This window comes from Halichoerus grypus, chromosome 6, assembly GCF_964656455.1.
Source record: "Halichoerus grypus chromosome 6, mHalGry1.hap1.1, whole genome shotgun sequence".
Taxonomy (NCBI): domain Eukaryota; kingdom Metazoa; phylum Chordata; class Mammalia; order Carnivora; family Phocidae; genus Halichoerus; species Halichoerus grypus.
Window position 1 is genome coordinate 117536521 of NC_135717.1, and position 15499 is coordinate 117552019.

Consider the following 15499-nt stretch of genomic DNA (forward strand, 5'->3'; position numbering starts at 1 on the left):
CCACCAGCTGGCAGGGCTGCCGATGGAAGGCGGGGAAAATCCCAGGTGACATGGAAATACAAATGAAAAGATTGATTTGCAAGTAAACTAATTTGTTGTTCAAAGACAGAACAAGGTTGGGTTAGGGCTGAATTAATCATCTGCCTTCAGTTGAAAAGCAGCCAATAAGCTCTTTTTCAGAAATCAGAGTGGGGACCAGACCGGCCTGGCCCTCAGGGGGCTCCCCTCCTGGTCTGTCACTGCCTTTCTGTCCTCTGTGGCACTCAAAGTGCAGAGATCCATTCTGTGCGTGCAGAGGTGGAGGCAAGGGGGAGGTGTGGAGGAGGGAAGAGTGCTTAGCAAAAAGAAGAGCCAGCAAGCTCCCCCTGCCCAAGCAGGGAAGTGGGACATGCCCCCAGGATGCAGACAGAGGTGTAAATGCAGGGAGCCAAAGCAGAGTAGATACAGTGGAGAGCATTCTGGTGGAGAAAGGTACTAAGAAACGGGTTTGGGGAGACTCAGATGGAGAGTGCCCAGAGAAGGAGAATGTGAGGCAGGTTAGAAGGGGGTCTCCCAGGATAGGGAGATAGTCTGAGGGTTGTGAGCATGGAGGGCAGAGGGAGCAGGTGAGGAACAGGCCTGTCCTGCAGAAGAGGAAAGGCCCTGCCCATCAAAGTCAGGAGGGGAGGAAGGAAGGAGGTGCAGGGTGCCCTGTGGTGGGCAGAGGATTTTGGGTTGGGAGGCTCCAGAGGGAGGACCTTTATTAGTGGAGCTGTGGTTTAGGCAGAGAGAAGCCAGGAAGCCTGGAGGGAGGCAGGAAAGTCACCTGGTTCACCTGGGGGTCTTTGTGGCCTAGATGCTTTCCAGAATTCAAGTTTCTTTCCTTCTTTCTCCTTTCCTTTTCCTTTTCCTTCCTTCCTTCCTTCAAATGATTTTATTTATTTACTTTAGAGAGAGAGAAAGAACATGAGCAGGGGGAGGGGCAGAGGAAGAGAGAGAGAGAGAGAGAGAGAGAGAATCTCAAGCAGACTCTGGTTGAGCTCGGAGCCTGACATGAGACTTGATGTTATGACCCTGAGATCATGACCTGAGCCGAAATCAGGAGTCAGATGCTTAACCGACTGAGCCACCCAGGCGCCCCTAGAATTCAAGTTTCGTGCCTGCAGGTGCAGAAGCCTGGAAAAGGCTGTTGGAAGTCCTGTACTTTCCGTCACTGAGGTGTTCAGGGCAAACACATTATGGCGCTCAGGTCACCTGGAGGGTCCCCTTTCCAGTCCCACCCCTGGCATTCTAACAGAAGTGAGTGGCGAAGGGGGCTGGGCTTGGCTGGGGAACCAGGGCCTCTTGGGTCATCCTCCCCCCAACTCCCTGTTTGTTCTGGAGTTAAGGAGACAGGTCTCGCCCCAGGACAAGGAGCCCAAGAGGAGGCTTTAGGGCCACCTAAAGGTCACCCCTCCACATCACATACTCCAAAGTGAGCCTCTAAGGCAGGGCCAATGTCCCATCCACCTCTGCACCCTTGGCCTAGCTCAGAGGAGTCCAGTCTGTATTTGCATAAATACCAGCCTCATCTCCCCTGCTGGGCTGACTCTTCTATTCTCACTCTTAGGGTTAGACCTAGACAGTGGTTTGGGTTTACATTTTGAAGCACTGCGTTTCTTCTGACTCAGCAATTCTAAATCTAGGAATGCATCCTTTTGAAATAAATACAGGCACAAAAATAAATGTCCGAGGATGTGGGTTATGCAGTTTGTCACCAAGTTGCCACAAAATTTGAGAAAAACCCAAGTATTCATCAGCAGGGAAAGGCTAAAGAAACTGGGTTTAACCGTATTATGGACTACTCTCCAGCTTTTAAAAAGAATGAGTTAGACTTAAATGAACTGATAGGAAAAGATGTCCTTGAGATATTAAATGAAGACATCAAATCGCAGATGATATGGTCCTGGGTATGTGTCTATTTGTATATTCATAGAAAAAGGGGATGGAAGCGTTTCTACACAGAAGTTATTACTTCTAGAGAATGAATCAATAGGTATGGAGGCATTGTGAGGATCGATTTCACTTTTTAAATTCATATTGTTCTGTATTATTTGGCTTCTCCAAAGCATTACTTTTGTAATTAAAAATAAGAATATCTTCTGGGACATAAGCTATTTTGGGCAATGGCGCCAATCCTCTTCAGGTGGGAAGTAGATCCCTAGGAGGGACCAGCCATTCAATGCCAAGGTGAGAAGCTTCTGGAGCCAGGAGATAGTAGCAAAGGGGTAGTGTCAAGGTTTTAAGCAAGATGTAGGCAAGGTTTTAAGGTTTTAGGTTAACTCTGAGAATGGTCAGAGGGGTGAATTTTAAGTAATAGTGTAGATATTGGGTTAGGGTGAGACCAACCTCAGCTAAAGGGAGGCCATGAAGCCTTATACCACCCCATCCGTGCCCTCTCCCTCTTCTTGACCACCTACCTTCCCTAGTCCTCCCTTCACCCCCAAATCTGGGCCTACTCTCTAGGTGTGGTATGTGGTTTTCTCTCTTCTGCTGCACCTCTTGCTCCCTGTGAGTCACTCTTAGCTGACTGCCCCCAGGAGACGTTGTGCTGTTTTTGGGTAGGGGTGAGGAAACTTGGCACCACAACAGGGCACCGTGGTTGGGCATATATCCTAAGATCGGGCTGGAGAGCTGTTGAGTGATGCCATAGAGAGTAGGAGGGATATCGCGATAAGTGGCAAACAATCAACACCTGATAAACATTTGGATGTTTAGTGCAACCAAGAATAGGACTAGGACTAGAGTTAGGAACTACGGCTCCCTCTGGTTTACCCACATTAGCATGGCCTTCAAAGTCTTCTCAGCTGGGCCCCAACCCACTGTTCTACAGGCTTGATTTACCCAGTGGGCACAGCAGGCCCAGTGCCTAGGGCCCCACAGTTTTAGTCTCTTTAAAAATCAGAAGAGGGGCGCCTGGGTCGTTAAGCGTCTGCCTTCAGCTCAGGTCATGATCCCAGGGTCCTGGGATCGAGCCCCGCATCGGGCTCCCTGCTCCGCGGGAAGCCTGCTTCTCCCTCTCCCACTCCCCTTGCTTGTGTTCCCTCTCTCGCTGCCTCTCTCTCTGTCAAATAAATAATAAATAAAATCTTTAAAAAAAAAAATCAGAAGAAATATAATGAATACCATCAGCCAATATTCATCTTTATACCAATGCAGTTGTAAAACATAATTTAAGAAATTTTTCGTGAAGACAAAAGGACCTAGGTCCCATGAAAGTCATAATGTGGCCCCAGCCCTCCCGCTTCTGCATCCACTGCTCCTTCGCCCCGATGTCCCCTGGGCTTCTCAGAACTACTTGTAGCTTTGTTCTCTGTGACTTTTCTCACTCTAGATCGGTGCTTGTGTGAGATTGCCCCTCAGGACTCATCCTTGAGGCCGAAGGTCAAATGTTACCATCTTTGTGAGGCCTTCCCCGATTTCCCTAGATGGAAGGAATCGTTCTTTCCCCGTCACCTAGCACAGCTCTGAACACCTCCAGGCTTGTCCTGACTTGCTTCCATCTGCTTCCCCAGCGAGAGTGAGTTCCATGGGGCAAGAGTCTCATCTTACATCTCCTCATATCTACATGGGCTTGACACACAGTATGTGGGCTAGATCGGGGGCCAGAGGATGTCTGGGGACAAGAGACAATGATGTGACAGAACTTTTCAGATGCGTGGGCTCTCCACAGCCCGAATCAACAGATTTGCCAACGGATCAGCTAAGGGACAATGTGGGGGTAGGAGGAACCAAAGGCAAGTCTCCTTTACCAAAGCCATAAGACCTTTATTTTCATTGGGATCTCAAGTCCAATTCTCTTTCCAGCAAAGAATTTTTCCTTTCCCCACCCCTGGCCATATCCTGGCCACTCTCTCCTCTCCCTCTGGCTGGGCTACCTCGGAATGTTTCCCCTACAGGGTCGTGAAAGCTCTCAAGGAATTTAGGAGACCTCCTGCAGTGTGGAGTTGGGCAGGGAGAGACAGCTGTGGTCCCAGGGCGCCCTCATGTGGTGATGCCCGAGATGACAGCCTGCTACCAAAAGTCAGAAGCCCTCTGGAAGGAATGTGACTCCTCTAGGCAGCTGGGCTCTCTCTTTCAGGCAAAGTGGCCAGGCGTGGTGAGGTCCAACTTGCTTGGAGAAGAGCTGACACGCGTGTCGGGCCTGCTCCACACGGGGACTCCATGCAGGTACAGCAGACAAGGCCATTTCTGCAGTCACGCTCCATTCTCCACACGGTCCCCGCTTCCTCAGACTGCCCTGGGCTCTTGATAGTCTTATCCGGGTTCTGGTCTCAGGTTGCCAATACCTTGCCGTGTGGTGTTGGACAAATTAGTCATCTGGCCTCAGGTTCACAATACGAAAACGATAGGGTTGGGCTGAAAGAACAGTTTCGAATGGTGCTCACAGACCTTTAGAAGTTCAAGGGCTGTTGGGCATTGTCCTCACCTGCCCTCAACTTCGCCCACTGCCAGTCAGCTTTTCATCTACGTTATATATGGGGCATTGGAAAAAGGCTTCTGGGACTGAGACCTGAGACTCACTGGCTGCATGAGCTTGCTTTCAGCACCGACATCCCAGGATCCCCAACTGTGGTCTCCCTCGTGGCTACCTGGCTCCGCCGTTCCAGGCTCTGTGGAGGCCAGCCAGCCCGAAGTGATCAGCACGGAGGGAAGAGAGAATGTGAAGGCTGATGGCGAGGTGTCTAGTGTTCTCGTGGTGTGGTGGAAGGAGCTCTGGCTCAGCATTCGAAATCAAGTCTGTCTTGGCTCCCGCCATCCACTAGCTGTGGGACTACACACAAGCCCCTTTCTCTCTCTCTCTGCCTCTGCTTTCTTATCTGTAAAATGGGCCTGGTGGTTCCCGGCCTTTCTCACAGGGTTACTGTGCAGACGAAAGAAGATAAAGGATTTCTGTTGGGGTGCTTTCTATAAACTAATTGGCTCTAGAAACTTCGGGCAATATTACCAGGGAGACTCTTACAGACCTCTAGTCTCTCTGTTCGAAGGTACTACTTCACTAGTTCTGTGGGTGCTCCACACGACCAGGGACTCAGGACGTGGCTGCACAAGGACTTTTCTTGAATTCAGCCTTGCTGCCTTGGGCCCTACCCAGGCTGCCTTCTCTGCTTGGAAGTCTGTTTCAAGGACAGGAGGCAAGCTCCAGGCCAAGTATCATATGTTCCAACGGTCTCTTTCATCAGCATGGGGGAAGGAAAATGGGCTCTGTGTTGCAAAAGTAGGAAGATCCTGCTTTGATATCCACTGGGTTTAGAAATCCATCTTTAAGGCCTACAGAGAAGCTGATAATCAGGTTCTCAAATATCAGGTTCCCCAAAATCCTATTTCCTGAGAGGCTTGGTTCCCCATGGGAACTACCATGGGGGTGATCGAGGCTTAGTTGAAGAGCCATTGCTGGTGGGGATCACTGGGATTGCAGGAGGCCATGGCTGGCTTTTTGTCCTCAGACGTCAGGCAGGTACCAGATCCTGAGTTCCTGATTAGCTGGTCCTAAAAGATGACATGGTAAAAGGTCAACCTGGGCTTCAGATCTCTAATGGTGCTACTAGGGGGCATGAGATGGGGAACAGTAAGTAGAAAGCAAAGGCAATACAACAAGGCACAAAGAGGACACTTCTAAATTTCTTTCTTTGGATGCCAAATATCCTGATAGGATGCATTCCTGAGTTTCCACCTGGGCCCACTGTCAATTTCCCACTTCTGCCTTTAGCCTGAGCAGCTAGAATAGAGGAAGGCAGGACCATGGGGCTAATGCTTTCAGGGACCCCTCCTCTGGATGGCCAGACGCAAAGGCCCCTACTGCACACTCCCACTTTCTGCCTTCGATCATATTTACACTCTTCCCTTCCTTATGGCCCCGATCTTCCTTGAAGATTGGGGTAGGGCGGGGTGTGGAGGCCCATGGGTAGTGCTAGTTTGGGTCCAGTATTATAGAAGTTACATTCTATATCCTGAGGCAGTGTGGTGTACCAGAAAGAACCCAGGCTTTTAAGTCAGAATGATCGAGGTCTGAATCCCAGGTCTGCCATTTCCTAGTGATGGGGCTTGGGCCAGTCACAAACTTGCTGAACTTTAGCTGGCTCATCTCTACCCGTGGGGGCACTCCCTCCTTGGGAAGAGCCTCTGAAAGATTAACCGCACTCAGTGTACATGCGTACGAGATTTGCACCTGGCACATGCAGGGCAGGCAGGAACCATGGGTGAATCTTCACCTTCATCTACTTGGGTTCAGCCTGAAAATACTTGAGCCATGACGGCGATGGCCGTGGACCATAACTCCCAACCTCAACTTTGTATCAGCCGGAGCCAGACCTCACCAGACATCACTTATGCCCCGAGAACCCTGCCCGGGACCAAGCCCACTTTCTCCATACTTTCTACATTGTCTCCATCTGCCACATGGCCAAAGATGCAGAAAAGGAGGAGGAGGGGGCGGCTGTGGCCGCAGGTTCTTGATTCTGAGCTCTCTGGGCAGCTCACTCACCTGGGTCAATTCCCATTCCTCATCCTTGGGGACTTGGCTGTTTTTGCCAGTGAAGTGACAGTTCCTCAGGCCCAGAGTGTCAGCACTGGCGTGTAGACACAGCTGCTTTGCGATGTTGTGGCGAAGGTCCCTCTGGGTCGTGTACTCAAAGTACTAGAAGGCGAGGCAAGAGGAGGTGGAGAGTTTGCCCCCTGCCTTCCAGAGCCAACTGCCCTAAGATTCCAGCCAGAGTTGACCTTCTTGGGGAGCAAGTGAGGGGGCACCAAGACCTCAGTAAGTCATGTGCTACCTTTAGGATTCTTACTGTATCTAGGTTTTACTGGAATAATGGTTACTTAATATGTATTTTTTTAATTTTTTTTAAAAGATTTTACTTATTTGACACAGAGGGAGAGAGTGCACAAGCAGGGCGAGTGGCAGAAGCAGGCTCCCCGCTGAGCAGGGACTCCCCCCAACCCCCCCGGCCACAGGGCTCGATCCCAGGACCCCGGGATCATGACCTGAGCCAAAGGCAGACGCTTAACTGACTGAGCCACCCAGGCGCCCCAGTATTTTTTCTTGAAAATCATTCAAAATTTAACTTAGCTTCATTCTATGCATTATCTGTGAAATCATGTGCTTGATATGCTAGTTTCTTTGTTTAAAACAAAAAATGTTCACCAATGTACCGCCTAAAATCATCGTGTGGGCCAGTGGCAGAGGACATGGCTTGATAATGACCTTGTCTTGATCACACAGGTTGGCAGCCTGTTCAGTGTCCCACGCCACTCCTTTCCTTGCTTCAGCTCTGTGTCAAGTGCCTCTTCCTTACCAAACGCTGGGTATTCAGGGCAGGCTGAGGGACTGGGGTCAGGGAGGTCACTAGTTAGTCCTCAGGGAAGAGCTGGGGCACCGTAAAGCATGGGGCACATTCCCAGCATGCCAGGTAACTGTGACATGTCAGTAGATGGTTGTTTTGGGGTCACTGCTGGTGACAGAGGCAGCGCGGTGGCTTCTGGGCAGGGGAGGCGGTGAAGCTGGGTGTGGGTGAGAGCAAGTGCTCAAAAAGTTTCCAAAGTTCCTCTAAAACCTCATTCGGCAGCTGGCCCCCTCCAGGAAGCCTTCCTGATTAACGGTCACCTCCTCCTGCCCCCTCCCTAGCCCCTGCCACTGATGCCCAGTGCCCCCCAGATGTGCCTACTTCACACCAGACCTTGTCTGTCTGTGCCATGTCTTCTCCCTCAGACTGGGAGCTTTCTGAGGGCAGGGGTGCTATCTCTTCCTCTCCCTGGATTTCCTGACCCTAGTCCTCAGGAAAGGACTTTTTTTTTTTTAAGATTTTTAAAATTTATTTAGAGAGAGAGAGAGTGCGAGCAGGGGGAGGGGCAGAGGGAGAGAGAGAATCCCAAGCAGACTCCCCACAGAGCCTGATGCGGGGCTCAATCCCATGGCCCTGAGATCACGACCTGAGCCGAAACCAAGAGTTGGACCCTTAAGCAACTGAGCCACCCAGGCGCCCCGGGAAAGGACTATACTGAGTGGAGAAAGAGGCTGTGAAGAGAGGAGTTGTTCCAGAAGCAGGCTTCTCTGGGGCCTGACCAGTATGGGGGGGCTGGGTACCTGGTTGCCACCCAGGCCGTGGCAGGCGTACATGATGAGGGGCTTCCCCCCGTGGTTGTTCTCACCCACATCCAGACACTGATTGATGCCGAGGTTCCGGATCTGCAGAATGGTGAGCAGAGAGGGGAAGCAGGATGGCACAGTTAGGAATGGTGTGGTTTGTGGTGTGGGGCTCGATTGGGATAAATCTGCATGGCTGGATTTCTCCTCTGCTCATTAACCCAGACGCCTGGACCTAACAGCACAGTGAGGTGCTGAGCCCAGAGGCTGGGCACAGGCAGGCTGGGGAACCTCCCAGGCTGCCAGGTCTCTGGGAAAAGCCCTCAGCACACAGGAATTTCCTCATGAGCAACGATTCTCCAAGTGTGATCCCCAGACCGTTGGCCTCACCTGAGGACTTGTTAGAAATGCAAATTCTCAGGCCCCGTTCCATTCCAACTGAACCAGCAATCTGTGTTTTAACATGCCTTCCAGGTGATTCTGATGCAGGTGAATGAGAACCACTGCTTATGGACTGTTTCCCCCTTACGAGGTTTTGGTTATCTCTAGAAGCCCCACAGTGGCCTTTCAGTCCTCCTTTGGATAAAGGAGTGGAGAGAGTAAAAATCGACTCTTGTTTGACATCCCTGGGTGGGGTAAGCGGTTCTGAACTCCTCTGGGGGGTTCTTGTGATGACGGGGGGGCAAGCTGGCTTGTGAGACTTACAGCTCCATAGAAGGTGGGCTTCAGGTCGGGAACAAACATCTCTGGGTAGATGTTGTTCAGGAACCAGGAAAAGTTGTGACAGTGTAGTTGTTCCTTCAGCTTCAGTCGTTCCGAAATGTCCCCGAAGGATTTCTGTCAACCAAGCCAGCCCCCAAAAGGTCAGTCCCACCGGCCTTACCCTGTTTGTACGGTTGAAGTAGCCCAGAGTTTCTGGGGCCACTTTCTCCAAGAATGGGTCTTCTGCTCAGAACCTGTTGGGCTACTGGCTTAGCCCCACATTTAACCGCCCTCCTACCCCCACATTTAACCGCCCTCCTACCCCTGCTTTGGCTTTGGGACCCCCGCCCACAGCCTCCTCCCTCCTGCATCCCCTGTGATTTCCCTGTCAGTTTTCTCCCAGACCTCAATTCTGAGCCTCTCAGAGCAAAGCCCTGTAAGAGGTTCTTCAAGTCCATTCTCCCTCCCCTCCTAAAACATGCCAGGACTCCCCAGGCGGGGACAACAAAAGCTCCTCTCCTCATCGCTAGCCTTCAAACTCTGACCTCCCTGGGCTCCAGCTCACAGGGTCTGGGGGGTAAAGGGAGGCACCAGGGGGTAGAGATGGGCGGGCCTCTACCATTAAGCCCTTGACTAGGGTATGGGATGCTGCCCTTCTCTTCACCAAAACCCCTCCCGAGTGCCATTTCCTCTCACCTCTAGGGCCATCTTCGCTGCCTGCATATTTCTCCGATAGAAAATCTCCTTGTAGCCATCCATCCAGACCTCAGCCAGGCGCACTTGGTTGCGAGCAATGACACTGATGCCCTTGGGGAAGGTGTGAGGGCTCTTGGTACGGAACACGTGGCCTACCACCGAGCAGGGGATGATCTCCAGCTGGCCCCCACACTGCCACACCTGCCACAAGAGGACACAAGATAGGGGCTTCAGGGGGGTCGTGGGTCACTGTCATCCCCACCCCCCCTGCCCCAGCAGCTCTGTTCTAGTCCCAGGGTGCTAGGGTCCCAGGTCTAAGAACATAGGGAAATGCTGCTCTCTCTCCTAGAAAAAAGGACATGGACCAGGATTCTTCCTAGGCCACGACTATGCAATCCCTAGCTCTATGATGTTAGTTCAACTCAGATTTACGCAAATGTAGATTTGCAGGGTCCTGAGGGTTGTCAGGGCCCACTTTAGGGAAAAGACGGTTGGCTAACTTTGTGTCTGTTTACCTACACCGAGCTCCAGTCATTTGGCTTGTTGACCTGGAAATGTGATTTTATCAACTCACCCAGGTGTTACTGGGAACTCAAGCTCCCTCAAATCAAGATACACTTGTGATCCAACTGGAGCATTGGTGCATCAATTATAGCAAGAATAGTCAATTTCCAGGTGGGCTGGGGTAGTCACTTGAACCTTTAGCACATTAGCTTCCCAGGAGAGAGACTGAACGGAGGTCAGAGGCTCATGGATGAGCCTAGAATCAGAACCCTGGGAGTTACGGGGACTGACCTGGTGACCCTTCTCTGTGCCAGTGGGCCGGTTTAAGACATCCCTCCCACCTGGGTCCTCTCTTTTTTAGGTTTTATATTAGTAGATGTTGTTCTTCATTTTAGTAGAGTAGCAACAGAAATACACAATCATAGTCGTAGTAACAGAGGCATCAGTGGACATGCTTCATATGTCCCAGGCCCTGTGAGAGGTGACTTCATACACGAGCTCATCCGCTTGCTAATGACCTCTCCCCTTAGTGTGGGGATTTGTGCGGACTTCCTCGAGAGGAAATTCTTTCTTCCTAACCTAATCCCGATTTGCCTTATTCCCGGAATCCCTCAGAGTTGTGGGGTCCACCAGAGTTTGGGCCACCATCTTCAGTGACGCAGGGCTTGCTGAGCAGAGGGTAGGAAAACTTCAAAGGCCACCAGGGCCTGTGTCCTCTAACCTGCAAGGGGAAACCCAGCTTTTCCTGAGAAAGGACAGTGACTGCCAACTGACCTGCTCCACCTTCACCCTAACACTCTTCCCACAGACCTCACGAAACACGTCACCAGGCCCCAGATGTCTGGTTCCTTTACCACTAAAATCCCGTCCCTCTGAGGAGTTCCGCTCAGGAATTTGTTCCGAGTTGTCCAATCTGATTCTCAAAGCCCTCCTGCCACGGACGGGGGTGGGGGGAGCAGAGGAGAGGTGCCTCCAGGATGGGAAACAAACACCCTTTAAGTCCAGTTCCAGCTGTAATATCCCCGAGGCTGCCACGGCCTGAGAGACAGGGGCTCAGTCTGTCCCCTGGGCCGCGGCGGCTCCCCCCACGAAGCCCTCTTCACTCTCACCCGGAAGGACATTTCCACGTTCTCCCCTCCCCAGATCTCCATCTGATTATCATAGGTACCGATGTGCTCAAAGTAGGACTTGGAGATGGAGAAGAGGCCGCCGGCAAACGTCGGGGATCTGGAGAGACAGAGGGAGAAGCATGTGCATCTCTGGAGGGGGAAAGACGAGCAGAAGCCTGGTGTGGAAAGCTGTGGACTTGCTGCTAGGCTACCACCCACCACCTCCGTTACCCCCCCCCCCCCCCCGCCCCCTGCCTTCTTTCTTCTTTCCCTCTTCCACTAACTTATGCACTCAGCAAACACGTACGGAGCTTTATTGTGTTCTTCCCACCTTCTGGGACCAGGTCAAGGAGAGATGTCATTATCATCACTCTCTTTGAAAAGGCACCCGTTCGTTCGTTCCAAGCAGGAAATGTCAAACACGGGCCACCAGGACCCATGCGGCACGTTAGTCACGCAACTGAGAAAGCTCTCGTTGGCCGAGAGCTCGGTCTAGCAGCCGACGGGAGAGGCGCCATCATTTGCTTTTTGGCAGCAAAGTTCCTAGAGCATTGTAGATACTCAGTTATCAGAAACTGTGAATCCGTCTTCAGAAAGGGGATTCAAACCATGAACGAATGAATATTATGACCTGGGTGGACCCCATTCTATTTCAGAATCCCTGGTCCTAGTCAGGGACTAGAGAGCCATGGTGTTAGGAGGGCCTAGTCCTGCTGCAGGAGAAATTTTAGTTTTGGGGAAAGCCACCAGCTGCTTTGAGCGGAGGAAACTGAGGAAGGGGTGCTCCTGGAAACAGAGGAGGAAGTGAGGTGAAATTCAGCTCAGTTTGGACTAATGGGAGCATTGGGATGTTCCAAGGAGCTTCTGGCTTTCAGACAAAGGCAGGGAGGCGCAGATCCACTGTAAGCGAAATCGGCAAAAAAAAAGTCTCATTCCTAGAATTCACGTACCACGTTGCTCATAAGAGAGCCTGGGCTAAGGGTTGAGGGCGGGGTCGGAGCCCGAGGAAGACAGCGGCAGGAGCCTATAAAGAATCATTAGCTGTGGGCGTCTGCGCCTGGCCAGCCTGGCTTGGATAGGGCTTTGCTGCCCTCGGTGGGTGGCTCCGGGTGCTACGCTCAAGCGCAGACTGAAACCTTCTCTGTAAATCCAGAACCTGTCAAGGTGCTTTACACACAGCAAGGGCTCAGTCAGTGTTCACCGGACTGACTGGTCAAGGAACCTGACCTTGGCATTACCCTGTGGCTGCGCTCGTCGCTTCCAAGCAGGAGTTGGCTCCCAGAGCCACTTTCTGGAAGGAATTTCACTCAGAAGACTCTCATGCTCAGGCAGGCTTTCTGTCCCTGGTTCTGGCCTCTCCCAGGCATTCTAAGGCCCCCCACCCCTACCCCAAATAAGTCCTGGAAAGGCTCAGAGAGCCCTGGGACTTCAGATGAGCACTTTGGAGCTAATCTGCTTCTTCTTGAGGGTCTCCCTGATCTGGGCCTATTTCTTGGCCTTGAGAGGGCTCTCTGACCAAGAAGGCACTGACCAATTACCTCTGAGGATAAACCCTACCTGGGGACTTCACTGCAGACCCACACCCAACGCACCTCAGGCAACACCCTGTACTTCCTGGGTCCTTTACCTCTCCTCTTAGGCACCTGCTGGCTTTGAGAGCGGAGGATGGGAGGGTACTCCCCACAGGCCTCCTGGTGGGGTACCATGCAAAATGCCTGGGAGAAGCCATGCATATGGCCAGGGCGCTTATACCAGGGAGCAAATCCATTCTTCAAACACTGGAGCTTTGTCTTCTAGTTGCATGGTCCTCGCACATTGGAGCAGGGGACAGCAGTGATGGGCAGGGGCCAGGTGCCCTGGCCCTGACTGTGCCACTGTGTGCCTGGCCCCCAGTTTGGGGGAGGGGGGCTTTGTTGCTGTGCACACCAAACAAAAGACATCTATGAAACAAGCAGAGGGTCAACAGGGACTTCCAATCTCTTTTCTCTCTCCTGTCTTCTCTTTTCTTTTTTCCCCTCTTCGGTTGCTCCTTTTCCTCCTTTTAATGGAGACAGAGCAAGCTGGCTGTTCAGGATCCATGGGATTCCTCCCTGTGGCACCCACGGGGTCCACTCTACTGAGGCTCTGGGCGGCATTTCTTAGGACCTGGGCCGTGGTGGGGGAGGAAGTCCAACCCTCCTCCTTTCAAGCCTTCCCTCTTACCACTCTGCTCACTGGATCCCCAACCTCTGCTGCCTCCATCCCTGATGCATATTTAGTTAAGTTTCCTGGCCAGTATGGAAAAACAATGGCACAGACCATCCAAAACCAGAGGATTCTCTAAAAGTCACTCCCCAACTCAGGTTGGCTGAGACATCTGTTAAAATAAACTTGTGGGGGTGCCTGGCTGGCTCAGTCAGCAGAGCACACGACCCTTGGTCTCAGGGTCGTGAATTCAAGCCCCATGTTGGGTGCAGAGCCTACTTAAAAAATAAATAAAATAAAATAAACTTGTGGTTTCTGACAGCGCCAATGGGCAATCTGGAGAGGGAAGGACAGGGTGGGTGAACGAGGGGCTGACCCAGCTGGGCATTAAACAGTGGGTAAACTTTCAAGTATCTGCCCTTTAGCTCAGGGGTGGGCCCACAAAGGCCTACGGGCCAAAGCTGGCCTGACTTCATAAGGTGCTGGGCAAAGAATGATTTTTACACTTTCAAACGGTGGTTAAACCAAAACAAACCAACAAGGAAGAATATGCAACAGACTGTATGTAGCTGGCAGAACCCAAACGACTTGCTGTCTGGCCCTCTACCGGAGAAGTTCAGGGTACCTGTAACAAACTGCAAACAGCAGAACACATGTCTAGTTGCCTTCAATATGTTTTCAGTCCTTTCAAAGACACTGACCTGGGAGTACAAGGCCCCCTATTATAAGGGCGATTTAACAGTGGCCTCTACCCCCCATCTCTCAGCACCTCTGCACACACCTGTCATGGTCTTCCACGTGTGGGGAGGAATAAAAAGACAAACTACATAAAGCCCTCAGTCAGTGCCTGGCACACAGTAAGTGGTGAAGAAGAGCAGCCGGTCATAGTGGGAGGCAGTGCAGGGCTGCGGTTAGGGGCGTGAGCTTTGGATCCTTATTCCACCAGGTGCTAGCCACATCATCTGAGGCCGACTGCTCATCCCTAGGAGGCTGTGTTCTCCCCTGTAAAACAGGCTAATCCTAGCATCCACCTCGGAGGGGATGAGGAGTAACGAAACTATATCAAGTGTTTCGTGGCGTGCCTGATAAATGTGGATCTAAGATGGCCTGGGTCCCTGGAAGCCAGCGTGGGGCTCAGCAGGCTATGGGCCTTACTTGATGGGGTAGGTCTCATCCTTGCGCCTCTGCTTCTCATGGGCGGGGAGAGTCTCCCAGCCAAAGGTCAGGCTCCAGTCAAAGTTGCCACGGCTGTGGACTCTGCCCCTCTGGACGGGCTTGGAGAACTCAAAAGTGTTCAGGTCGATGGTGACGATGTCTGGGCTTACCACCGCCGTCTCTTCCTCAGCAATGCGAGCCAGGAGGGGCTCCAGCCAGCCGTGGAAGCACTCACCTGCAGGCCGGGTCCAGGAGACAGCAGTCAGGGTCGTGCCACAGCTGAGCCCAGGCCCCACACCAAGAGGGAGACTCAGCAGGACAAGAGAACCTTCCCCACATTCCCTAGTGTTAGAGAAATACAGACGAGCGCCACAGTTGTAGAACGCATAGAGAGATCTCCTGAGACCCTCCTACCCACCCCGCTCACCCAACCAAAAGGTGGAGGTAACTTTGAAGGGAAGAATGGAAGTCTCAGGGGAGTAACTCAAATGGTCAACTCAAATGATCCAAAGCACAGGGAAGAACCTGGATGGGTGACCTTTCAGGGTTTCCAGCCTATCCACTGAATCAGCCCTCCCCACCCAAGTGTGGACTTCAGAAGGGGGTGTCCCCTCTTCCAGGGAGACCGCACCTCAAGCTTCAGCTCCAGTTGTGGAATAATAATCCCCTTCGCTAGACTAGCCCTTTGAGATTTTCAGTGAACTATATAGATTACTTTATTTGGCCCTTGGAGTAGTAATTCTGTTGGTAAGTAAGGTTGGTATCCTCATTCCCACTTTACAAATGGGGAAACTAAGGCTCAGTTACTGGTAGAGCCAGAAGGCAAACCCAGATCTCCTGACTCCGAGTCTAGAGCTTTCCCTAATACGTATCACCGCTTTCAGGGAACAATTTCTTTCCAGACAACGGTGGGGAGGTGTTTGGGTTTTGGGGCAAAGAGGAGGTCTTTTTGGCTCCATGTGGCCCTATGGGAAAGCTCCATACAAACTAGTTCCCAGTGGTGACAGGAGGCCTCTTTGAGGGGCTGAGCTCAGAATGAGGTACAGAG

The 15499-nt window shown here is 51.9% G+C and overlaps 1 protein-coding gene across 4 annotated transcripts in view; it reads right to left on the reverse strand.

The window, feature by feature from the left end:
• Window positions 1-3765: 3765 nt before the first annotated feature.
• GALNT6 (polypeptide N-acetylgalactosaminyltransferase 6) overlaps window positions 3766-15499 on the reverse strand; it is a 32072-nt gene continuing 20338 nt past the window's right edge. For all 4 annotated transcript variants that reach the window (XM_036098867.2, XM_078075975.1, XM_078075976.1 and 1 more), the window contains 7 exons: window positions 14452-14686; window positions 11113-11230; window positions 9500-9700; window positions 8807-8938; window positions 8102-8203; window positions 6503-6655; window positions 3766-5508 (listed from right to left, as the gene is read on the reverse strand). In XM_036098867.2, the coding sequence (XP_035954760.2) occupies window positions 5395-5508; window positions 6503-6655; window positions 8102-8203; window positions 8807-8938; window positions 9500-9700; window positions 11113-11230; window positions 14452-14686 (1055 nt within the window). In that variant the 3' untranslated portion in view covers window positions 3766-5394. The remainder of the gene's footprint in view (window positions 5509-6502; window positions 6656-8101; window positions 8204-8806; window positions 8939-9499; window positions 9701-11112; window positions 11231-14451; window positions 14687-15499) is intronic.